At 48.4% G+C, this 26,003-nt stretch overlaps 2 protein-coding genes across 2 annotated transcripts; both read right to left on the bottom strand.

Moving 5' to 3' along the window:
• Nucleotides 1–113: 113 nt before the first annotated feature.
• eif4a3 (eukaryotic translation initiation factor 4A3) lies at nt 114–8,877 on the bottom strand. The gene is made up of 12 exons (XM_075462389.1): nt 8,609–8,877; nt 7,921–7,993; nt 2,954–3,020; nt 2,546–2,608; nt 2,336–2,468; nt 2,166–2,246; nt 1,415–1,556; nt 979–1,117; nt 763–878; nt 580–687; nt 365–492; nt 114–283 (listed from the first exon to the last, which is right to left on the bottom strand). Exons 1-12 carry the CDS (start codon nt 8,763–8,765, stop codon nt 267–269), a joined length of 1,224 nt encoding a protein of 407 aa, XP_075318504.1. The 5' UTR covers nt 8,766–8,877; the 3' UTR covers nt 114–266.
• Nucleotides 8,878–9,280: 403 nt separating this feature from the next.
• Nucleotides 9,281–22,875, bottom strand: LOC142378158 (serum response factor-like). Its single transcript, XM_075462388.1, has 8 exons — nt 22,100–22,875; nt 21,012–21,281; nt 14,952–15,057; nt 12,051–12,173; nt 11,225–11,332; nt 10,966–11,133; nt 10,808–10,887; nt 9,281–10,729 (listed from the first exon to the last, which is right to left on the bottom strand). Exons 1-8 carry the CDS (start codon nt 22,493–22,495, stop codon nt 10,646–10,648), a joined length of 1,335 nt encoding a protein of 444 aa, XP_075318503.1. The 5' UTR covers nt 22,496–22,875; the 3' UTR covers nt 9,281–10,645.
• Nucleotides 22,876–26,003: the final 3,128 nt, after the last annotated feature.

The raw sequence follows: 26,003 nt of genomic DNA, 5'->3' as shown, positions 1-26,003 counted from the left end.
GATGGTTCTGTGGGTCCGGACGCTCTGATTGGCTGCGACACCTGAGCACCGATAAAAGCGTGCACGAGGAGAAACGAGCGGGTGAAGCTGGTGATTTAAAAGAAAACCAAACCTGAACCAAAACAACTTTATTTACAAAAGAACTGACGGTTACAGTCGGTCGCCTCAACAGGTTAAAAGAAAAAACAAAGTTTTAAAAAACAAAGCAGGGGGCGGGGCTACGCTGTGATGTCATCAGCAGGGGGCGGGGCTACGCTGTGATGTCATCAGATCAGGTCGGCCACTGTGGAGAAAGAGAGCAGATGTGAGCATGGGAACCGTTGGCACGGTAACGGCAGCCGCTCCCCGATTGGCCGGCTCCTACCGTTCATGGGCATCTCGTCGATCTGGGTGGAGTAGTACTGCTCGATGTCCCGCAGGATCCTGATGTCGTCGTTCTTCACGAAGTTGATGGCCACGCCCTTCCTGCCGTAGCGCCCGGACCGACCAATCCTGGAGGAGGCCGGAGGTCAAAGGTTAAAGGTCAACCAGGCATTATTAACAGAGCTTTGGGGGCGGGACTACTTTGAGCGGGCGCACCTGTGGATGTAGAGCTCTCTGTTGTTGGGCAGGTCGTAGTTGATGATCAGGGACACCTGGGGCACGTCCAGACCTCGGGCCCAGACGTCGGTGGAGATCAACACGCGGCTGAAACCAACAGGAAGTTCTGTTAGATGCGTTCTGCGGTTCTGGGGGCGGGGCTACGCTGTGAGCGTGCGTTACCTGGCGCCGGACCGGAACTCCTTCATGATGGACTCCCTCTCCTTCTGCGGCATGTCGCCGTGCATCGACGACACCGTGAAGTTGGCCTCCCTCATCTTCTCCGTCAGCCAGTCCACCTGAAACACAAAGGGTCTGACTACATGTCCCAGAAGGCTTTGCTGCTGACAGCTGGACTGAGGACAGGTGTGTGCGTACAGGTGTGTGGGGGTGCCTCACCTTCCTCTTGGTGTTGCAGAAGATGACGGCCTGCGTGATGGTCAGCGTGTCGTACAGGTCGCACAGAGTGTCGAACTTCCACTCCTCGCGCTCCACGGCCACAAAAAACTGCTTTATGCCCTCCAAGGTCAACTCGTCACTGAGGGCGGAGACACAAGGTGGCGCCGTCAGCTCAGCTCGCCGAGCGTCACGGGCTGTGTTCCAAACCGCATACTTCTCCTACTAACTTTAATTTATTTTAAGTTCCTGGATGCATACTAGATTCTCCTAAATGTTGGGTTTGCATCATGAGGTCACTACTCATACTCAAACTACCCAAGATGCAACGTAACGTGACGTCGCCACGGAGTAGTATGCGGTTTGGAACGCAGCCCTGGAGTCAGAATCTGTTCTCAGCATCTTCACATCAGACTTCCTGGAGAACAGGTTCACTCACCGTTTGACCAGGATGCGAATCGGGTCGGTCATGAACTTGTTGGTCATCTCCAGGATTTCGTGCGGCAGCGTGGCGCTGATCAGAACCACCTGAGTGGCCGGCGGCAGGTAGCGGTACACATCGTAGATCTGCTCCTTGAACCCTGGAGATGAAAACAGATCCTCACGTCATCACCCCGAACCAAACTTAGCTCAATTCAATTCAATAGCGCCAAATACAACAAATGTCATCTCAAGGCACTTAGATAGTAAGTCCAATTCAAGCCAATTGGAATTCAATTAATTAATAATAATCATAATTCATAAAATAATCCAATTCGTTCATATAGAGCCAATTCAAAAACAATTTCCTAGCTAAGGAAACCAACAGATTGCACTGAAAACTTTTTGTTTTTCGGTCCAATCTCCCGTCCTGAGCGTGCCTGAGGCGACTGTGGAGAGAAACGACTCCCTTTGAACAGGAAGAAACCTCTGGCAGAACCAGAACCAGGAAGGGTGGCCACCAGAACCAGAACCAGGAAGGGTGGCCATCAGAACCAGAACCAGGAAGGGTGGCCACCAGAACCAGAACCAGGAAGGGTGGCCACCAGAACCAGAACCAGGAAGGGTGGCCATCAGAACCAGAACCAGCTGGGGTTTGAGAAGACAGAAAGGGGGGGGGGGGGGGGGGGCTCAGAGGCTAACCAACTAGGGTTAACCAAACTAACTAGGATTAACCTAACTAACTAGGGTTAGGGCTCAGACTGACTCACCTTTGTTCAGCATCTCGTCGGCCTCATCCAGCACCAGCATCTTGATGGCTCTCGTCCTCAGACTCCTGCGGCGAATCATGTCTGCGGGAACAAAAGCGAGAGCTTCTGATTGGCCGATTCGGTCGCGCGGTCAATCGTCTAACCGGCGGGCGTTGCGACGGACGACTCACCGAACACGCGTCCGGGCGTCCCGGCGACCACGTGCTGCCCGTAGTCCAGCTTGCGGATGTCCTCGCCCACGTTGGTGCCTCCGATGCAGGAGTGGCACTGAACGTTCATGTAGTCGCCCAGAGCGAGCAGCACCTGAGAGAGAAGCGGCCAATCAGAGACGGCTGCAGCTCAGGTGTGTGTGTGTGAGTGTGTGAGAGAGAGAAAACTACCTTCTGGATCTGCCCTGCCAGCTCTCTGGTTGGAGCCAGGATCAGAGCCTGGGTCTCCCTCACCTGCAGACAGGAAACGCATCACAGCGTGATGTCATCAGCATAAAAACACTTCATTATCAGGTTCTCCTGACCTGGTTCCTGGTTCTGAAGCTGCTGAAACCAGAACCAGAACCCCCGCAGATACAACCCAACAGCCTGAACAATTCAATTCAGTTTTATTTATAAAGCACCAAATCACAACAAAATGTAAAATAATGCAGTCCAGTTCACACAGAACCAATTTTAGAACAGTTCCCAGCTCTGTGCTCCTCCCACCTGAGACCACCTGAGACCACCTGAGACCAACAGGTAATTGGAGTTCTGGTCCTTTAACCAGGGATCACCTGAGAGGTTCTGGACACTCACCTGGATGTCGAGGCACTGCAGCACTGAGATACAGAAGGTGGCCGTCTTTCCCGTCCCGGACTGAGACCTGAGCGGGTCAGAGGTCAGAACACAGATGTGAGGTCAGAACACAGATGTGAGGGAACACAGATGTGAGGGAACACAGATGTGAGGGAGCACAGATGTGAGGGAGCACAGATGTGAGGGAGCACAGATGTGAGGGAACACAGATGTGAGGTCAGAACACAGATGTGAGGGAGCACAGATGTGAGGTCAGAACACAGATGTGAGGGAGCACAGATGTGAGGGAACACAGATGTGAGGGAGCACAGCTGTGAGGGAACACAGATGTGAGGTCAGAACACAGATGTGAGGGAGCACAGATGTGAGGTAACACAGATGTGAGGTAGCACAGATGTGAGGTAGCACAGATGTGAGGGAGCACAGATGTGAGGGTGCACAGCTGTGAGGGAGCACAGATGTGAGGGAACACAGATGTGAGGTAGCACAGATGTGAGGTCAGAACACAGATGTGAGGTAGCACAGATGTGAGGTAGCACAGATGTGAGGGAGCACAGATGTGAGGGAGCACAGATGTGAGGTAGCACAGATGTGAGGTAGCACAGATGTGAGGTCAGAACACAGATGTGAGGTCAGAACACAGATGTGAGGGAGCACAGATGTGAGGGAACACAGATGTGAGGGAGCACAGATGTGAGGGAACACAGATGTGAGGGAGCACAGATGTGAGGGAACACAGCTGTGAGGGAGCACAGATGTGAGGTCAGAACACAGATGTGAGGGAGCACAGATGTGAGGGAGCACAGATGTGAGGTAGCACAGATGTGAGGTAGCACAGATGTGAGGTCAGAACACAGATGTGAGGTCAGAACACAGATGTGAGGGAGCACAGATGTGAGGGAACACAGATGTGAGGGAGCACAGATGTGAGGGAACACAGCTGTGAGGGAGCACAGATGTGAGGTCAGAACACAGATGTGAGGGAACACAGCTGTGAGGGAGCACAGATGTGAGGTCAGAACACAGATGTGAGGGTGCACAGATGTGAGGTCAGAACACAGATGTGAGGTCAGAACACAGATGTGAGGGTGCACAGATGTGAGGTCAGAACACAGATGTGAGGTCAGAACACAGATGAGGGAGCACAGATGTGAGGTCAGAACACAGATGTGAGGGAGCACAGATGTGAGGGTGCACAGATGTGAGGGAGCACAGATGTGAGGTCAGAACACAGATGTGAGGGAGCACAGATGTGAGGGAGCACAGATGTGAGGGAGCACAGATGTGAGGTCAGAACACAGATGTGAGGGAGCACAGATGTGAGGGAACACAGATGTGAGGGAACACAGATGTGAGGTCAGAACACAGATGTGAGGGAGCACAGATGTGAGGGAACACAGATGTGAGGGAGCACAGATGTGAGGTCAGAACACAGATGTGAGGGTGCACAGATGTGAGGGAGCACAGATGTGAGGTCAGAACACAGATGTGAGGGAGCACAGATGTGAGGTCAGAACACAGATGTGAGGGAACACAGATGTGAGGTCAGAACACAGATGTGAGGGAGCACAGATGTGAGGGAACACAGATGTGAGGGAACACAGATGTGAGGGAACACAGATGTGAGGTCAGAACACAGATGTGAGGGAGCACAGATGTGAGGTCAGAACACAGATGTGAGGGTGCACAGATGTGAGGTAGCACAGATGTGAGGGAGCACAGATGTGAGGTCAGAACACAGATGTGAGGGAGCACAGATGTGAGGTCAGAACACAGATGTGAGGTCAGAACACAGATGTGAGGTCAGAGCACAGATGTGAGGGAGCACAGATGTGAGGGAGCACAGATGTGAGGTCAGAACACAGATGTGAGGTCAGAACACAGATGTGAGGGAGCACAGATGTGAGGGAACACAGATGTGAGGGAGCACAGATGTGAGGGAACACAGATGTGAGGGTGCACAGATGTGAGGGAACACAGATGTGAGGTCAGAACACAGATGTGAGGTCAGAACACAGATGTGAGGTCAGAACACAGATGTGAGGTCAGAACACAGATGTGAGGGAACACAGATGTGAGGGTGCACAGATGTGAGGGAACACAGATGTGAGGTCAGAACACAGATGTGAGGTCAGAACACAGATGTGAGGGAACACAGATGTGAGGTCAGAACACAGATGTGAGGGAGCACAGATGTGAGGGAACTAGGGCTGTCGCGATAACCGCAAAATGCAATCACCGCGGTGCTGAGAGGACCTCCGCGGTGCGTGTCCAGGCCACCGCCACCACCGCACGCAAGCTTGCACGCGCAGAACAACTCGAGAAACTGAACGAGTTTTTAAGACTGCACAGTAGATACAAAGCGACTGACAGAACTGATACTTTTTAAAGCCAGCACAGTAATAATGATACATTGTATATTCCCCTCAAGGCAGGAGAAACACATTAACACAGCGAGGTGCCGCGTTTCTGTCGTCATCTTTGCATATAGGCACCGCACACGCACACACGTCTGCATGCCACTCGTTGTGGTCACATTCTCCCTCAGCAGCTGATATTACAAGAATATGCCTACTCAGTGTCGTAGCAATAGAAGTTAAAATAAAATGCAGTGGCCTACCTTTATCTCGGCTTTACTCCTCTGGCTAGTCCGGACACTTTATGGCTTTGAATCTTCCCTTATTATCCATGTTTAACGTTGTAAATGCGACCGTCTAATATCAACAATAACCTAGCTTCCGCAGAACCACAGCTTGGTGTGCACATTTGCTGTTGGGAAATACCTGATCATTTCAACAAAACTGTGTAGGTGAAACTATATATAAAAAAAAAAAAGTTTAAAAAAGTTTAAAAATGTGCCGGGGTTGGTTGGTCGGCGGCAGTCTGTTTAAAAAAAACTGTATCCCGGACACGTGAGCTCAACTGCTGCACTGATCTGCTTCGTTTTTCTCCGTCATGACTAAACGAAATGTGCGCAGGTCTGCAACAATGTTGATATTTGCCATGTGGCACTGGCAACAATGCAGAACTGGGGTATGCGCTGCTTGATCTCTGCCATGTTGGTCTGTGAGCGAGTAAATGACAGGCAAAGCAAAGTGAAATGTCAGAATCGCTGGGGAAAAAAGCCGGATTATGCGCTCGATTTTCATCTAACATTGCATGTCGTGGAAAGTAGCCTAATGAACAAAAATGCGATATCACCGCATACCGCGCTGTTTAGCGGCTATGAGTCACCGCGGTGGGAATTCCCTCACCGCTACAGCCCTAGAGGGAACACAGATGTGAGGGAACACAGATGTGAGGGAACACAGATGTGAGGGAACACAGATGTGAGGGAGCACAGATGTGAGGGAACACAGATGTGAGGTCAGAACACAGATGTGAGGGAGCACAGATGTGAGGGAACACAGATGTGAGGGAGCACAGCTGTGAGGGAGCACAGATGTGAGGGTGCACAGATGTGAGGGAGCACAGATGTGAGGGAGCACAGCTGTGAGGGAACACAGATGTGAGGGAGCACAGATGTGAGGGAGCACAGATGTGAGGGAGCACAGATGTGAGGGTGCACAGATGTGAGGGAGCACAGATGTGAGGTCAGAACACAGATGTGAGGGTGCACAGATGTGAGGGAGCACAGATGTGAGGGAGCACAGATGTGAGGGAGCACAGATGTGAGGGAGCACAGATGTGAGGTCAGAACACAGATGTGAGGTCAGAACACAGATGTGAGGGAGCACAGATGTGAGGTCAGAACACAGATGTGAGGGAGCACAGATGTGAGGGAGCACAGATGTGAGGTCAGAACACAGATGTGAGGGAACACAGATGTGAGGGAGCACAGATGTGAGGTCAGAACACAGATGTGAGGGAACACAGATGTGAGGGAGCACAGATGTGAGGGTGCACAGATGTGAGGGAGCACAGATGTGAGGTCAGAACACAGATGTGAGGGAACACAGATGTGAGGGAGCACAGATGTGAGGGAGCACAGATGTGAGGGAGCACAGATGTGAGGGAGCACAGATGTGAGGTCAGAGCACAGATGTGAGGGTGCACAGATGTGAGGTCAGAACACAGATGTGAGGGTGCACAGATGTGAGGTCAGAACACAGATGTGAGGGTGCACAGATGTGAGGGAGCACAGCTGTGAGGGAGCACAGATGTGAGGGAGCACAGATGTGAGGGAGCACAGATGTGAGGGTGCACAGATGTGAGGGAGCACAGATGTGAGGGAACACAGATGTGAGGTCAGAACACAGATGTGAGGGAGCACAGATGTGAGGTCAGAACACAGATGTGAGGGAGCACAGATGTGAGGTCAGAACACAGATGTGAGGGAGCACAGATGTGAGGGAGCACAGATGTGAGGTCAGAACACAGATGTGAGGGAGCACAGATGTGAGGTCAGAACACAGATGTGAGGGAGCACAGCTGTGAGGGAGCACAGATGTGAGGGAGCACAGATGTGAGGGACCACAGATGTGAGGGAGCACAGATGTGAGGGAACACAGATGTGAGGTCAGAACACAGATGTGAGGGAGCACAGATGTGAGGGAGCACAGATGTGAGGGTGCACAGATGTGAGGGTGCACAGATGTGAGGGAGCACAGATGTGAGGGAGCACAGATGTGAGGGTGCACAGATGTGAGGGTGCACAGATGTGAGGGAGCACAGATGTGAGGGAGCACAGATGTGAGGGTGCACAGATGTGAGGGTGCACAGATGTGAGGGAGCACAGATGTGAGGGAACACAGATGTGAGGGTGCACAGATGTGAGGGTGCACAGATGTGAGGGAACACAGATGTGAGGGAACACAGATGTGAGGTCAGAACACAGATGTGAGGGAGCACAGATGTGAGGTCAGAACACAGATGTGAGGGAGCACAGATGTGAGGGAGCACAGATGTGAGGGTGCACAGATGTGAGGGAGCACAGATGTGAGGTCAGAGGTCAGGCGGCTGCTTACTGAGCGATGACGTCTCTGCCTTTGATGATCTGTTTGATGGCTCTCTGCTGGATGGCCGACGGCTTCTCGAAGCCTGAAACACAAACACAGCAGCAGCTGATCAACAGGAGCTCAAACATTTTATTAAAATAAATAAAATCAGTTCCGATTCCCTTCGGGATGGACAAAGTATTTATTTATCTGATAAACCATCCAGGGCCCACAACAGGTGAGAGAACATGACGTCAGTATGTGATGAAGCTGTATGAATAGCTGCTCATGCTAACGTGAATAACCCGTTTGCAACAGACTCCATTCAGATTTCTGTCAATTTAACAGTTTCATAGCCGCGGAGCCTCCACCGTCCCCCACCGGCGGGAGGGCTCCGGGGTACCGACACCGGGTCTGATTCTGGTGTGAAGATAGGGGATGCGGCAGGAATTTAACTACAGACCGCAGCAGGAGGCGCCGTTAGCACAAACGGCTAATGCTAACCGAGGACCCGGGGAAACTCAGGGTTCAGGTCTTGGAAAAAAATAAATAAATCAGAAACTGAACTACAGATTGAGGGTACCTACACACCTGTCCCAGTTTAACCAGTTTAATCAATCTAATTAAGTCTCTTCGTCACACTGCCGCGCAGAGACCGACGGTTAGCTTTAGCATCCTGAGCTAACAGCCCCGGAGGCCGCGCGGATCCCCGGCCTACCGTAAGCGTAGATGCCGCGGAGCAGATCCTCCCGGAGTCCCATCGTGTCGAAGGTGGGGGTGACGTCCACCTCTTCGCTGGTTTCGAACTCCACCTTGGTCATATCCTCCTCCTTCAGGAGCCTCTTCCTGCCCTGCGTGCCGGTAGCAGTCATCATTCCTTTTAGTTCTGGTTAAACTTAGTAAAAAAGGTTCCGCGCTCCGCTGCGATGCTCGGCTAACAGTCAGTGCTAACACGGGGGAAGAAAGCGCCGCACGTGTCGCATACTGTATACGTCATCACGGCGACACCGCACTGACGTCACCACGTACAGGAGCGCTGATCACAGCTCCAGACCCAGCAGAAATGTGAATATACCCGTAAAGCTTAGGCAAGATATCTGTAGATTTATTTTAGATAACATATGCTGTGATTTTGAGCTCCTTCTGCAAAATGTCATTTTTGGTTTTATAAAGAGTGATGCTCCCACTGAAAAAGAATATTTTTTAATTAATCTCATTTTAATTCTTGCTAAGTATTACATCCACAAATGTAAATTCGCCAAAGTGAAACCCAATTTTTGTGCTTTCATGATAGAACTCCAGATGTATTTCAAGTCAATTTCCTCCTCTTATAAGAAAGCTATCAAAACTATAAATCTTTAACTCCTCATTGTTCATGTCCCTTGGTATACTCTCTCTCTCTCTCTCTCTCTCTCTCTCTCTCTCTCTCTCTCTCTCTCTCTCTCTCTCTTCCTCTTCATTTATTATTTAAACTACTTATGTATGTATTTATTTTGGTATGCTTATTTGTTCTTCATTTATTATTAATGATACTTGTCATGTTTTTGCACTGTTTTTGTATCTTGTAAAGCAAAATAAAGTTGTATTAAAAAAATAAAAAGCTCCAGACCCAGCAGGGCTGTTTCTGCTTTATCTCTCCTTATGAGGCATTTTTGCAGGATGAAATGTGATGAGAAACTATAATCTGAGGCACAGAAAACACACACAGTCACATTTCAGACTCTTTTAAACACATATACTGAATAGCTTCGAATTTGCTCCGTGGTGCTGATTCATAATGTTTATTCTCTATTTATATTCTATTCTATTTGCTTGTTTTTCCTTTAACTGTTTACATATCTTTTATACTGTACGCTGCTGCAACACAATCATTTCCCAAATTGGGATGAATAAAGTACTTATCTATCTATCTATCTATTATTCATAGTGCTGATAATAAAGTGACAAATAATTAAATGACACAGATCAGCTGATCTGTTTCCTGAACAGAACCAGATTTATTAAACCCGACATCTGGATGGCGTGGAGCAGCCAGACCAGAAGCTGTGGGAGGCTTCATGCTGGTTCTGATCAGACTTATTGATCATTCTGCTTCATGCTGGTTCTGATCAGACTTATTGATCATTCTGCTTCATGCTGGTTCTGATCAGACTTATTGATCATTCTGCTTCATGCTGGTTCTGATCAGACTTATTGATCATTCTGGTTGAACACAATGTTTTGTTCTCTTTGTATTCGTAGAAAGTTTCTTCAGAAACAGACCAGAGAACATCTGTCAGTCACTGGTTCTGAGGTCAGCCATGGTCACATGACCTCACTCACACACCGTTAACACCAAAACAAAGACAAACAGCTTCTCTCCAAGTGTTTATTGATTATTGATCAGAGGAAGGGCCGCTGACATCACAGGTGAACACAGGAAGCAGCTGAACCTGCAGCAGGATTTAGAAAGTCCTAAAAGAATCCTCAGAGGAGCTGCTTCAGCCCCAGGTGGGTCCCAGGTGGGTCCAGCTCTGCTGCAGGCTCACCTGAGCAGGTGAGTCTCTGTGGAGCAGCTGTGTGAATAAAGTCTATTTGGTTCCAGCTGCAGGCAGGAGTCTTTACTTTCTGTTGGTGTGACGCATCATGTGACCCGTCCGACAGGTGAAACCTTCGTCCGTTTTGTTTACATGATCATCACAGACAGAGTAAACAGGAAGTTGTTCTCATCGCTGCAGGACTGAGAAAACAAAAGTCTGATGGCGTCACATGACCCTCAGTCGTCCTTCGATTGGTGGACATCCAGACTGACGACTTGCAGCTCCGTCAGACTGCTGGCGCTCTGCTGGCTGATCACCATCTGAGCCACAAACAAACAAACGGGTGAATAAACAAACAGAGTTCACCTGTGAGCTCGCTGCGTGCGTGCGGCCTGTACCGGGTGCAGCTGGACCGCAGACACCGGGATCTGGGTGGCCACCGGCGGCAGAGATGTGAGGAAGACCTGCGGGACGGCGGCTGGAACGATAACAACACGTTAGCCTCTGACCCAAACACCCGGTTCTGTTCTGAGCCGACCGACAGCAGCGAGCGTACCGGGGTCATGTGACTGAGCGTGGCCCGGCGGGGGGAAGGTGTTGAGGACGGTCAGGCTGCCGTCACCAAGAGACGGCGTCGGTGTGGCGTACATCACCGTGTGGCCGCCGGGGTACATCATGTGACCCGCCACCGAGGAGGAGGAGCAGGAGGAGGAGACGATGGAGACTGCAGGGACACACAGGAAGCTGTAAACATGCTGTAAACATGTCCGTCAGGCCGCTGGGGCGAGCGTCAGGGGGCGGAGCCAGGCTCTTACCTGAGGTGGAGGCGGGGCTGTGCATCTCTGAGCTGCTCTGATTGGTGGATGCCTGCTGGCTGCTGGCCTGTACCTGGATGGTCTGCAGCTGCTGAGAGACTCCGCCTCCTGCAGGACCCAAACACACCTGAGTTCCTGACACGGTCACCATCTGATCAATAGCCCGATCAATAACCCCATCAATAACCCTGATCAATAACCCTATCAATAACACTGATCAATAACCTGATCAATAACCCGATCAATATCCCTGATGAATAACCCGATCAATAACCTGATCAATAAAACGATCAATAGCCCGATCAATAACCCAACCAATAACCCCGACCAATAACCCGATCAATAATCCTGATCAATAAACCGATCAATAGCCCGATCAATAACCCAGATCAATAAAACGATTAATAGCCCAATCAATAACCCTGATCAATAAACCGATCAATAACCTGATCAATAGCCCGATCATTAACCCCGATCAAAAGCCCGATCAATAGCCCGATCAATAACCCAGATCAATAAAACGATCAATAACCCGATCAATAACCCTGATCATAACCCCGATCAATAGCCCAATCAATAGCCCGATCAATAACCCAGATCAATAAAACGATCAATAACCTGATCAATAACCCTGATCATAACCCCGATCAATAGCCCAATCATTAACCCCGATCAATAGCCCGATCAATAACCCAGATCAATAACCCGATCAATAACCATGATCAATTTCCCGATCAATAACCTGATCAATATCAATAACCTGATCAATAACCCCGATCAATCGATCAGCATCAGACTGAACACAGCTGGTGGGGGCGGGGCTTACCTGACAGCGATACAGGGGCACGGAGGCGGAGCAACGTGGTCGGCTGTGTGGGCGGAGCCTGCAGCTGGCTGAGGGGGATGGTGTGGGAACCAATGGTGTGGGTACCTGGGTGCAGTGGGGCACCTGTGGACAGAGGGGGGCGGGGCCAGAGATGTTTAGGCAGCTGGGTCACCTGTAAGGGTCACCTGTAAGGGTCACCAGTAAGGGTCACCTATAGGGGTCACCTGTAAGGGTCACCTATGAGGGTCACCTATAGGGGTCACCTGTAAGGGACACCAGTAAGGGTCACCTATAAGGGTCACCTATAGGGGTCACCTGTAAGGGACACCAGTAAGGGTCACCTATAGGGGTCACCTGTAAGGGTCACCTATAAGGGTCACCTGTAGGGGTCACCTGTAAGGGTCACCTATAAGGGTCACCTATAGGGGTCACCTGTAAGGGTCACCTATAAGGGTCACCTATAGGGGTCACCAGTAAGGGTCACCTATAAGGGTCACCAGTAAGGGTCACCTATAGGGGTCACCTGTAAGGGTCACCTATAAGGGTCACCTATAAGGGTCACCTATAAGGGTCACCTGTAAGGGACACCAGTAAGGGTCACCTATAAGGGTCACCTATAGGGGTCACCTGTAAGGGACACCTGTAAGGGACACCAGTAAGGGTCACCTATAGGGGTCACCTATAAGGGTCACCTGTAAGGGTCACCTATAGGGGTCACCTATAAGGGTCACCTATAGGGGTCACCTGTAAGGGTCACCTATAAGGGTCACCTATAGGGGTCACCAGTAAGGGTCACCTATAAGGGTCACCAGTAAGGGTCACCTATAGGGGTCACCTGTAAGGGTCACCTATAAGGGTCACCTATAAGGGTCACCTGTAAGGGACACCAGTAAGGGTCACCTATAAGGGTCACCTATAGGGGTCACCTGTAAGGGACACCAGTAAGGGTCACCTATAGGGGTCACCTGTAAGGGTCACCTATAAGGGTCACCTGTAAGGGTCACCTATAGGGGTCACCTATAAGGGTCACCTATAGGGGTCACCTGTAAGGGTCACCTATAAGGGTCACCTCTAGGGGTCACCAGTAAGGGTCACCTATAAGGGTCACCAGTAAGGGTCACCTATAGGGGTCACCTGTAAGGGTCACCTATAAGGGTCACCTATAAGGGTCACCTGTAAGGGACACCAGTAAGGGTCACCTATAAGGGTCACCTATAGGGGTCACCTGTAAGGGACACCAGTAAGGGTCACCTATAGGGGTCACCTGTAAGGGTCACCTATAAGGGTCACCTGTAAGGGTCACCTATAGGGGTCACCTGTAAGGGTCACCTATAAGGGTCACCTGTAAGGGACACCAGTAAGGGTCACCTATAAGGGTCACCAGTAAGGGTCACCTATAAGGGTCACCTGTAAGGGTCACCTATAGGGGTCACTTGTAAGGGTCACCCATAAGGGTCACCTATAAGGGTCACCTATAGGGGTCACCTGTAAGGGTCACCTATAAGGGTCATCTATAGGGGTCACCTGTAAGGGTCACCTATAAGGGTCACCTATAGGGGTCACCTGTAAGGGTCACCTGTAAGGGTCACCCGTAAGGGTCACCTATAGGGGTCACCTGTAAGGCTCACCTGTAAGGGTCACCTATAAGGGTCACCAGTAAGGGTCACCTATAGGGGTCACCTGTAAGGGTCACCCATAAGGGTCACCTATAAGGGTCACCTATAAGGGTCACCCGTAAGGGTCACCTATAAGGGTCACCTGTAAGGGTCACCTGTAATGGACACCTGTAAGGGACACCTGTAATGGTCACCTGTAAGGCTCACCTGTAAGGGACACCTGTAATGGACACCTGTAAGGGACACCTGTAAGGGTCACCTGTAAGGCTCACCTGTAAGGGTCACCAGTAAGGGACACCTGTAAGGGTCACCTATAAGGGTCACCTATAGGGGTCACCTGTAAGGCTCACCTGGAAGGCTCACCTGTAAGGCTCACCTGGAAGGCTCACCTGGAAGGGACACCTGTAAGGCTCACCTGTAAGGGACACCTGTAAGGCTCACCTGTAAGGGACACCTGTAAGGGACACCTGGAAGGCTAACCTGTAAGGGTCACCTGTAAGGGACACCTGTAAGGGACACCTGGAAGGGTCACCTGTAAGGGACACCTGTAAGGCTCACCTGTAAGGGACACCTGGAAGGGACACCTGGAAGGGTCACCTGTAAGGGACACCTGTAAGGCTCACCTGTAAGGGTCACCTGTAAGGGACACCTGGAAGGGACACCTGTAAGGGACACCTGTAAGGCTCACCTGTAAGGCTCACCTGTAAGGGTCACCTGTAAGGGACACCTGGAAGGGTCACCTGTAAGGGACACCTGTAAGGCTCACCTGTAAGGGTCACCTGTAAGGGACACCTGTAAGGGACACCTGGAAGGGTCACCTGTAAGGGACACCTGTAAGGCTCACCTGTAAGGGACACCTGTAAGGGACACCTGTAAGGGTCACCTGTAAGGGACACCTGTAAGGCTCACCTGTAAGGGTCACCTGTAAGGGACACCTGTAAGGGACACCTGTAAGGCTCACCTGTAAGGGACACCTGTAAGGGACACCTGGAAGGCTCACCTGGAAGGGACACCTGTAAGGGTCACCTGTAAGGCTCACCTGTAAGGGACACCTGGAAGGGTCACCTGGAAGGGTCACCTGTAAGGGACACCTGTAAGGGACACCTGTAAGGGACACCTGTAAGGGTCACCTGTAAGGGACACCTGTAAGGCTCACCTGTAAGGGTCACCTGTAAGGGACACCTGTAAGGGACACCTGTAAGGGTCACCTGTAAGGCTCACCTGTAAGGCTCACCTGTAAGGGTCACCTGTAAGGGACACCTGTAAGGGAGAGGAAACCACCCACCTGACATCAAGGTGATTCCTCCAGGAAGCACGACGCCCGCAGACGTCTTCAGCACCGCCCCGTTGGTGGAGGAGGGCGGCTGCCAGGAGGGGGCGGTGGTCTGCACCTGCAGGGACACCGAGGACAGAGAGGCCAGGTAAGCTGAAGACCAACAGGGAATCCACCTGAGACCAACAGCAGTGGCGGATCTAGGATATTTCTGAGTAAGGGGCCATTAAGGGGCCACAGTGTTCATAGAGGGGCCAAGTATTTGTCCAACACCCTTGCACACAATTCCCTGTTTTGGTAAAGTACTTTTTTATAGATTTCACCAGTCACACCATGTTCAATCACTTAATTAAACACGTAATTTAAAAAAAAAAACTACTAACCAATTTTGCATGCATTTTTACTGTAAATAGACAAAATGCTCTCAACACACACAGCATGTGAGAAAATCCAGCATTTTATTTAATTTTTTAAAACCTTTTTACTTTTTCACAAATACTGTTAGTTCAAAACATCTCTCTCACAAACATACACAAAGTTGCATGTGGGTGACTACTGTACATTTCACTCCTCTAAAACAGCATTATTCTTCGGTTTTTGTGACGGGAACCGAACCGGACAAAAGACAGATGAGTGACAGGACAGGGGCACATCAGGGGCCAATCAGATTTCAGCTGGGGCCAATGCCCCTGTGGCCCCGCCCCTAGAACCGCCCCTGACCAACAGGTACGGATCACCTAAGACAACACCTGGATAACACCTGGATAACACATGGATAACAGATGAATAACCCCTGAATAACACCTGGATAACACCTGGATAACACCTGGAAAACCCCTGGATAACACCTGGATAACAGATGAATAACCCCTGAATAACACCTGGATAACACCTGGATAACACCTGGAAAACCCCTGGATAACACCTGGATAACAGATGAATAACCCCTGGATAACCCCTGGATAACCCCTGGATAACAGATGAATAACCCCTGGATAACCCCTGGACAACACATGGATTACAGATGAATAACCCCTGGATAACCCCTGGATAACCCCTGGATAACAGATGAATAACCCCTGGATAACCCCTGGACAACAAATGGATTACAGATGAATAACCCCTGGATAACCCCTGGATAACACCTGGATAACAGATGAATAACCCCTGGATAACCCCTGGATAACCCCTGGATAACAGATGAATAACCCCTGGATAACCCCTGGACAACAAATGGATTACAGATGAATAACCCCTGGATAACAGATGAATAACCCCTGGACAACACCTGGATAACACCTGGATAACAGATGAATAACCCCTGGACAACACCTGGATAACACCTGGATAACAGATGAATAACACCTGGATAACCCCTGGACAACACCTGGATAACCCCTGGAAAACCCCTGGATAACCCCTGGATAACAGATGAATAACCCCTGGATAACCCCTGGACAACACATGGATAACCCCTGGACAACAAATGGATTACAGATGAATAACCCCTGGATAACAGATGAATAACCCCTGGACAACACCTGGATAACACCTGGATAACAGATGAATAACCCCTGGACAACACCTGGATAACACCTGGATAACAGATGAATAACCCCTGGATAACAACTGGATAACACCTGGATAACACCTGGATAACAGATGAATAACCCCTGGATAATACCTGGATAACAGATGAATAACCCCTGGACAACACCTGGATAACACCTGGATAACAGATGAATAACCCCTGGATAACAACTGGATAACACCTGGATAACACCTGGATAACAGATGAATAACCCCTGGACAACACCTGGATAACACCTGGATAACAGATGAATAACCCCTGGATAACAACTGGATAACACCTGGATAACACCTGGATAAGAGATGGATAACACCTGGATAACACCTGGATAACAGATAAATAACACCTGGATAACAGATGAATAACCCCTGGATAACAACTGGATAACACCTGGATAACACCTGGATAAGAGATGGATAACACCTGGATAACACCTGGATAACAGATAAATAACACCTGGATAACAGATGAATAACCCTTGGATAACACCTGGATAACAGATTAATAACCCCTGGATAACAACTGGATAACACCTGGATAACACCTGATAAATACCTGGACAACACCTGGATAACACCTGATAAATACCTGGACAACACCTGGATAACAGATAAATAACCCCTGGATAACACCTGGATAACACCTGATAAATACCTTGGCAAAACATCTGGATAACAGATGAATAACAACTGGATAATACCTGGATAATACCTGGATAACCCCTGGTAAATACCTTGGCAAAACATCTGGATAACAGATGAATAACACCTGGATAACACCTGGATAACACCTGGATAACGCCTGGATAACACCTGATAAATACCTTGGCAAAACAGCTGGATAACAGATGAATGACAACTGGATAATACCTGGATAATACCTGGATAACCCCTGGATAACACCTGATAAATACCTTGGCAAAACAGCTGGATAACAGATGAATAACAACTGGATAATACCTGGATAACACCTGGATAACCCCTGGATAACACCTGATAAATACCTTGGCAAAACAGCTGGATAACAGATGAATGACAACTGGATAATACCTGGATAACCCCTGGATAACACCTGATAAATACCTTGGCAAAACAGCTGGATAACAGATGAATGACAACTGGATAATACCTGGATAATACCTGGATAACCCCTGGATAACACCTGATAAATACCTTGCCAAAACAGCTGGATAACAGATGAATGACACCTGGATAATACCTGGATAACACCTGGATAACACCTGGATAACACCTGGATAATACCTGGATAACCCCTGGATAATACCTGGATAACCCCTGGATAACCCCTGGATAATACCTGATAAATACCTGATAAATACCTTGGCAAAACATCTGGATAACAGATGAATAACACCTGGATAATACCTGGATAACACCTGGATAACCCCTGGATAATACCTGGATAATACCTGGATAACCCCTGGATAACAGATGAATAACACCTGGATAATACCTGGATAACACCTGGATAACCCCTGGATAATACCTGGATAATACCTGGATAACCCCTGGATAACAGATGAATAACACCTGGATAACACCTGGATAATACCTGGATAACCCCTGGATAATACCTGGATAATACCTGGATAACACCTGGATAACACCTGGATAATACCTGGATAATACCTGGATAACCCCTGGATAACACCTGGATAATACCTGGATAACACCTGGATAACCCCTGGATAACACCTGGAAAACACCTGGATAACACCTGATAAATACCTTGGCAAAACATCTGGATAACAGATGAATAACACCTGGATAACACCTGGATAACCCCTGGATAACAGATGAATAACACCTGGATAACACCTGGATAATACCTGGATAACCCCTGGATAATACCTGGATAACACCTGGATAACCCCTGGATAACACCTGAATAACCCCTGGATAACACCTGGATAACACCTGGATAATACCTGGATAACACCTGGATAACACCTGGATAACACCTGGACCTGGATAACACCTGGATAACACCTGATAAATACCTTGGCAAAACATCTGGATAACAGATGAATAACACCTGGATAACACCTGGATAATACCTGGATAACACCTGGATAACACCTGGATAATACCTGGATAACACCTAGATAACACCTGGATAATACCTGGATAACACCTGGATAATACCTGGATAACACCTGGATAACACCTGATAAATACCTTGGCAAAACATCTGGATAACAGATGAATAACACCTGGATAACACCTGGATAATACCTGGATAACACCTGGATAACACCTGGATAATACCTGGATAATACCTGGATAATACCTGGATAACCCCTGGATAACACCTGGATAACACCTGGATAGTTGACGAGTCAGAGTTCTGATGAGAACTAACAGGAGAGATCATATTTCTCCAGTTTTAGCTTCTCTTCATTGGCTCCCTGTTAAATTCAGAATAGAATTTAAGATTCTTCTCCTTACATATAAAGCTCTTAATGACCGAGCTCCATCATATCTTAAAGATCTCATTGTAAGATATTTTCCTAACAGAGCACTTCGTTCCCAAACTGCAGGTTTACTTGAGGTTCCCAGAGTTTCTAAAAGTAGAATGGGAGGCAGAGCCTTCAGTTATCAGGCCCCTCTATTGTGGAATAAGCTGCCAGTAAATGTCCGGGAAGCAGACACCCTTTCCACTTTTAAGACCAGGCTTAAAACTTTCCTTTTTGATAAAGCTTATAGTTAGGGATGGCTCAGGTGATCCTGAAACATCCCATAGTTAAGCTGCTATAGGCCTAGACTGCTGGGGGGCCTCATCTGTCACACCTTTCCTCACTTTACTCTCTTTATGTATATGTGATATTATTATGGTCATTAACTCGTGTTTCCCTGTTCCAACAGATATCCTGAATGGTGTTACAGTGCCGCCGTCGCGGTGGCCCCCCCCCCCTTTCTGTCTTCTCAAACCCCAGCTGGTGGAGGCGGATGGCCACCCTTCCTGAGTCTGGTTCTGCCAGAGGTTTCTTCCTGTTAAAAGGGAGTCGTTTCTCTCCACAGTCGCCTCAGGCACGCCGCTCAGGCCGGGAGATTGGACCGAAAAACAAAAAGTTTTCAGTGCAATCTGTTGGTTTTCTTAGCTAGGAAATTGTTTTTGAATTGGCTCTATATGAACGAATTATGATTATTATTAATTAATTGAATTCCAATTGGCTTGAATTGGACTTACTATCTAAGTGCCTTGAGATGACATTTGTTGTATTTGGCGCTATATAAATAAAAATGAATTGAATTGAATTGAATAATACCTGGATAACACCTGGATAATACCTGAATAACACCTGGATAATACCTGGACCTGGATAACACCTGGATAACACCTGGATAATCCCTGGATAACACCTGGATAATACCTGGATAACACCTGGATAATACCTGGACCTGGATAACACCTGGATAACACCTGATAAATACCTTGGCAAAACATCTGGATAACAGATGAATAACACCTGGATAACACCTGGATAATCCCTGGATAACACCTGGATAATACCTGGATAACACCTGGATAACACCTGATAAATACCTTGGCAAAACATCTGGATAACAGATGAATAACACCTGGATAACACCTGGATAATACCTGGATAACACCTGGATAACACCTGGATAATACCTGGATAACACCTGGATAATACCTGGATAACACCTGGATAATACCTGGATAACACCTGGATAACACCTGATAAATACCTTGGCAAAACATCTGGATAACAGATGAATAACAACTGGATAATACCGGAATAATACCTGGATAACACCTGGATAACACCTGGATAACACCTGGATAATACCTGGATAACACCTGGATAACACCTGGATAATACCTGGATAACACCTGGATAACACCTGGATAACACCTGGATAATACCTGGATAACACCTGATAAATACCTTGGCAAAACACCTGGATAACAGATGAATAACACCTGGATAACACTTGATAAATACCTTGGCAAGACATCTGGATAACAGATGAATGACAACTGGATAATACCTGGATAATACCTGGATAACACCTGGAAAACACCTGATAAATACCTGGATAACACCTGGATAACAGATGAATAACACCTGGATAACACCTGATAAATACCTTGGCAAGACATCTGGATAACAGATGAATGACAACTGGATAATACCTGGATAACACCTGGATAACACCTGGATAATACCTGGATAACACCTGGATAACACCTGGATAACACCTGGATAATACCTGGATAACACCTGGATAATACCTGGATAACACCTGGATAACACCTGGATAACACCTGGATAACCCTCCAGGTTGGTAAAGGAGCTTTAACCTGTATTACCTCTCAGGTCCAGTAGGGGGCGGCCCCTCAGGTAGGCAACATTTAACCTGAACTTGATGACCTCATCGGCAGGTCAACCCCTGCTTCTGGTCATGTGACTGATCACCCTGAGGTGGCGTTACCTTGGCGCCCTCGGGGCAGCCGTCCGCCTCCACCACCTGGTAGGTGAGGTCGGTCTCCTCGAAGCCCGTGGCGCTCATCCTCTGGTCGGAGGAGGGGTCGGAGCGCGGCGGCGAGTCCGGCGAGTTCAGGCAGGTCTGGATCAGAGCCTTTCCCGTCTCCGAGGTGATCATCGGCTGCAGCTTCCTGGTGGCAAAGGTGTAAACGTGGCCCGTCTCACTGGCCACCAGCAGCAGCACCTGGGTACCTGTCAGCGTGGAGAGCTCATAGGCCTACAGGAGGCGGGGGGGGGGGGGGGGGGGGGGGGGGGGGGGGCGGGGCATGGAGGGGGAGGGGCCAGAGAGGGGAGGAGTCAGAGAGGAGGCGGGGCATAAAGGGGGCGGGGCATGGCGGGGGAGGGGCCAGAGAGGGGAGGAGGCATAAAGGGGGCGGGGCATGGCGGGGGAGGGGCCATATAGGGGGAGGAGTCAGAGAGGAGGCGGGGCATAAAGGGGGCGGGGCATGGAGGGGGAGGGGCCAGAGAGGGGGAGGAGTCAGAGAGGGGCGGGGCACAACGGGGAGGAGCCATATAGGGGGAGGAGTCAGGAAACATAACTGTTTACATCAATAATTCTATCAATGAAAGGCATATTCATCAATACTGAAACTGATCAGCTGCAGAACAGCAGATATTGATCACTGATCAGCTGCAGAACAGCAGATATTGATCACTGATCAGCTACAGATCAGCACATACTGATCACTGATCAGCTACAGAACAGCAGATATTGATCACTGATCAGCTGCAGAACAGCAGATATTGATCACTGATCAGCTACAGATCAGCAGATATTGATCACTGATCAGCTGCAGATCAGCAGATATTGATCACTGATCAGCTACAGAACAGCACATATTGATCACTGATCAGCTACAGAACAGCAGATATTGGTCACTGATCAGCTACAGATCAGCACATATTGATCACTGATCAGCTACAGAACAGCAGATATTGGTCACTGATCAATCAGCAGATATTGATCACTGATCAGCAGATAATGGTTAGGTCTAACCCTAACCCTGACCCCATCACAGTGAACACCCGTCTCACCTTCTTCATGATGCCGGTTTTCCTCTTGCTGAAGGTCGTGTACCGCCTCAGCTTGTTGTCGATGAACTCCATCTTGATCTTGACCCTGCCTCTGGTTTTCTTCCCGGGCTTGACTCCGGCCGCCCCGGGGCTCCCCCCACCGTAACCCCGGCTCAGGCCTCCGGAGCTGGGGGCTGACTGGTGCCCGTCCTCCCGGTCGCTCCGCTCCCGCTTCACGCCCCTCCGGTCGCTACCGAAACCCGCCGCCGCGTCTTCATCGTCCCCGGAGTCGGAGTCCTGGTCGGAGCAGCTGTAGACCACCTCGGTGCTGTGTTCCCTCTGCTCGGAACCAGCGGGTTGTGACCCAGCTGCACCTCCCGGGGGGCGCCTTAACCCGGCTCCGGTTCTCGTTGCCATTTCGGCTCTTTCGCTGCTCTGTACGGGCCCGGAAGCCTCCTCCTCCCGGGCAGCGCTGAGGGCAGGCAGCCTCTGCCGGTGCTGGGAGCTCCCGGGCCGGGCAGGGTCGGCTAACCGAACCGCTAGCTGCGCGGCTAACGGCTAACGGAGCTACGTGGCTAACAGCGCCCGAGCGGTTACTTTGGCAACAAGTAGAGCCGCGTGTCACCCGGAAGCTCCGCGGATCAGCGACGGGTCGCGCGGACCGTCTGAGGTACGTCACGAAAAACGAACATTTTTAATAATGAATTTACCTTAGAGTTTGGTCAGAAAATAAAGTTAGAAAGTAGTTTTCTACTGTAATCTGCGGAGCCCGCCCCCAGATCACTCCGCTAAACATAAGGAAATGACGAACATCATCCAGGAATTCCCATCCGCTAGGAAAAGTAGTCCCTTATTTTCTCCGTGTTTGCTCACCTGCTGCGTCACTAAAGCACCTGACGTCACGTTGATGCTTCAGACAAACTTTACTGCTGGAAACCTGTGAAGGTGATGGAGACTGTGCGCAGGGCCGGCCCAAGCCTTTATGGGGCCTTAAGCAGAATTTCATTTGGGGCCCCCCTACCATCACCTCAGCTCCAGATGCCTCATTATTCCACAGGCTGCACCGTTCTGTGTGTAACGGACCCACAATCATCAGCATTATTTGTAATCATCTTACATTATACAGGTGTCATTCTTGTTTTTAACCTTAAAGGGATAGCAAACTTGCCGATCATGACCAATTTGGGGGTAAAAGTGGACCCTGACCTTAAATTTGACAGCCAGATTAAATCTGTGGTCAAATCCAGTTTTTTCCAGTTGAGGCAGCTGGCCAAAATTAAACCAGTCCTTCAAAAACAGCACTTTGAAATAGTAATCCACGCCTGGATTACTGCAACGCACTTTATATGGGGGTTAGCGGGTCCTCCATTGCTCGTCTTCAACTGGTCCAAAATGCTGCCGCTCGTCTTTTAACCAGCACACGAAAGTATGAGCACATTTCACCCATTTTAGCCTCACTCCACTGGTTGCCTGTCCATTTTAGAATTCATTTTAAAACTCTTTTATTTGCTTTTAAAGCCTTGCATGGCCTTGCCCCACATTATCTTTCTGAGCTGCTCCACCCATACACTCCCAGCCGCTCTCTCAGGTCAGCTGACCAGCTGCTCCTGACCGAGCCCAGAGCCAGGCTAAAATCTAGAGGGCAACGAGCTTTTGCCGTTACAGCTCCAAAACTTTGGAACAATCTGCCCCTTCACGTCAGACAGGCCCCGTCACTGTCTCGTTTTAAGTCCCATCTTAAAACTCACCTCTTTTCTCTGGCTTTTAACCCCAGGTAGTGTGTTGATGGTATGTAGATGTGTTATGTGTGCATTATATCTTTATGTATTTTATTTTATTTTATTTTGGATTTGATTTAGTTTTTTAATGTGTTTTTATCTGGCTGTACAGCACTTTGGAAACCTTGTGTTTGTTTAAAATGTGCTATATAAATAAAGTGGATTGGATTGGAAACTCATAAATATGGTTTAATTAACTTCATAAAGAGTGATGTATAAGCATGGCTCATTAATTTAACTATTTGAAAGTAACATCAGCAGGCTGCAGACTGCATTTATAGTAAACACGTTAAATAGTTTCATTTCTTTCAGATGTGCAATGGTGTGCAAAGTGTTCCAAATACAAAATAGAATCAAATGACATTCACATTATCTTACAGAAAAATAAAGTTGTAATCAAAATTAAATACTTAAATAATAAATAAAATGCTTAAAGCTATAATGTGTAATATTTCACGTTGTCTATTAACAAATTTGAGTTATCATTCACAAGTATTACCTCAATCGTTATTAATTACCTCCATCACAAAAGTGCAGTTTTGTTATATTCTTTATATTCAGCATGCGAATGTACATAACAGTGTTACACCCCAATGAGTGTCTCCATGTCGCTCCGCCATTTTAAAACTACGGGATTTGTAGAAGGACATGTCATCAGCTTCGCCATTTCCGTATCGAAAGGTGGAAACGGAAAGGGCGAAGCTGATGACATGTTAAAGGTTAAAGGTCACCCCAAGGTCAGAAACCCAAGAGCTACATCTCAGACTCTGCGGGCCTCAGTTAGCATGTTAAAGGTTAAAGGTCACCCCAAGGTCAGAAACCCAAGAGCTACATCTCAGACTCTGCAGGCCTCAGTTAGCATGTTAAAGGTTAAAGGTCACCCCAAGGTCAGAAACCCAAGAGCTACATCTCAGACTCTGCGGGCCTCAGTTAGCATGTTAAAGGTTAAAGGTCACACCAAGGTCAGAAACCCAAGAGCTACATCTCAGACTCTGCAGGCCTCAGTCAGCATGTTAAAGGTTAAAGGTCACCCCAAGGTCAGAAACCCAAGAGCTACATCTCAGACTCTGCAGGCCTCAGTTAGCATGTTAAAGGTTAAAGCCTGGCTTTTCTCCATACTTCTGGCTAATCTTAGAGAGAGTTCCATTCCACCAACGTGGCTTATTTGAATGCCCGCTGCGTAACCACGGTAACTGATGCCGCTGAACTAGCCTGCTCCCGGGCAGGCTAACGTTGAAGCTTAGCTAAGCTGTGTCTCACAGAATGTCCGACCGGCTGAAACAGACTCCAGAAACAAAGTTCCACCTGGTAGAATTCTGTCACACCTGTGAGGTCATGTGGGTTTTTGTCTCGTCTCATGTCATGTTTCATCACTTCCTGTTTTATTTTGAAAGGTCAACTCTCCTCTGGTTTCAGGTCACCTGCTCTTCCTCTCGTGCTCCAGTCTGATTGTGGTATGAATGATTCCACCTGTTCCCTGTTATCCCATAATAAGAGTCTGCGTCTCCCCCTGTCTTGTGATGGATCTGTCCGATTCATGTGCATCACTCTCGCCTTTATTCCAAGTATTGCCTTTTGGTATTTTCCTCTTCAAGAGAGGTTTTTTGTTCTTGATGAAGTTTGATAAATTAGTCCTGTTAAAGTGTAAGTTTATTTTCATAGCATTCTTGTTTTTCCTCCCAATTGGAGTGATTTCTGTTTTTGTAAATTTTCATAGAGTAGTGCCTCCATTTTTTTAGGAGAGGTCATTTGTTTTTTCCTCCGTAGCAGGAGTGACGTTTAGTTAAAGTTAAAGTTTGATAGATCTTTTTGTTTGTTCCTCCGCATAGTGGAGAGATTATGATTTCCTTAATAAATTTTCATAGATATACTTCTCTCATTTTGGGAGAAGTGTATAACTATATATATATATATATATATATATATATATATAATATTTCTATAATCTCTCTCTGGAGAGACTGGTGAACATCTGCTCCTAAAGTAAAAGCTTTTGGATATACATCTCCTGCTCCTGCGTACTCCATTCGCTGGGTGGGACACATTCTGCGCTCCCGTGGAACTCTCTTATATAAAAAAACAAAACAAAAAAAATTGCTGTTATCATGTCACCACTTTCACTGTCTCGGAAAATCAATAAATCAGTC

This window comes from Odontesthes bonariensis, chromosome 4 (assembly GCF_027942865.1).
Source record: "Odontesthes bonariensis isolate fOdoBon6 chromosome 4, fOdoBon6.hap1, whole genome shotgun sequence".
Classification (NCBI taxonomy): Eukaryota; Metazoa; Chordata; class Actinopteri; order Atheriniformes; family Atherinopsidae; genus Odontesthes; species Odontesthes bonariensis.
Note: the sequence above shows the minus strand (reverse complement) of the source record. Positions and strands in the feature narration are given on the sequence as shown.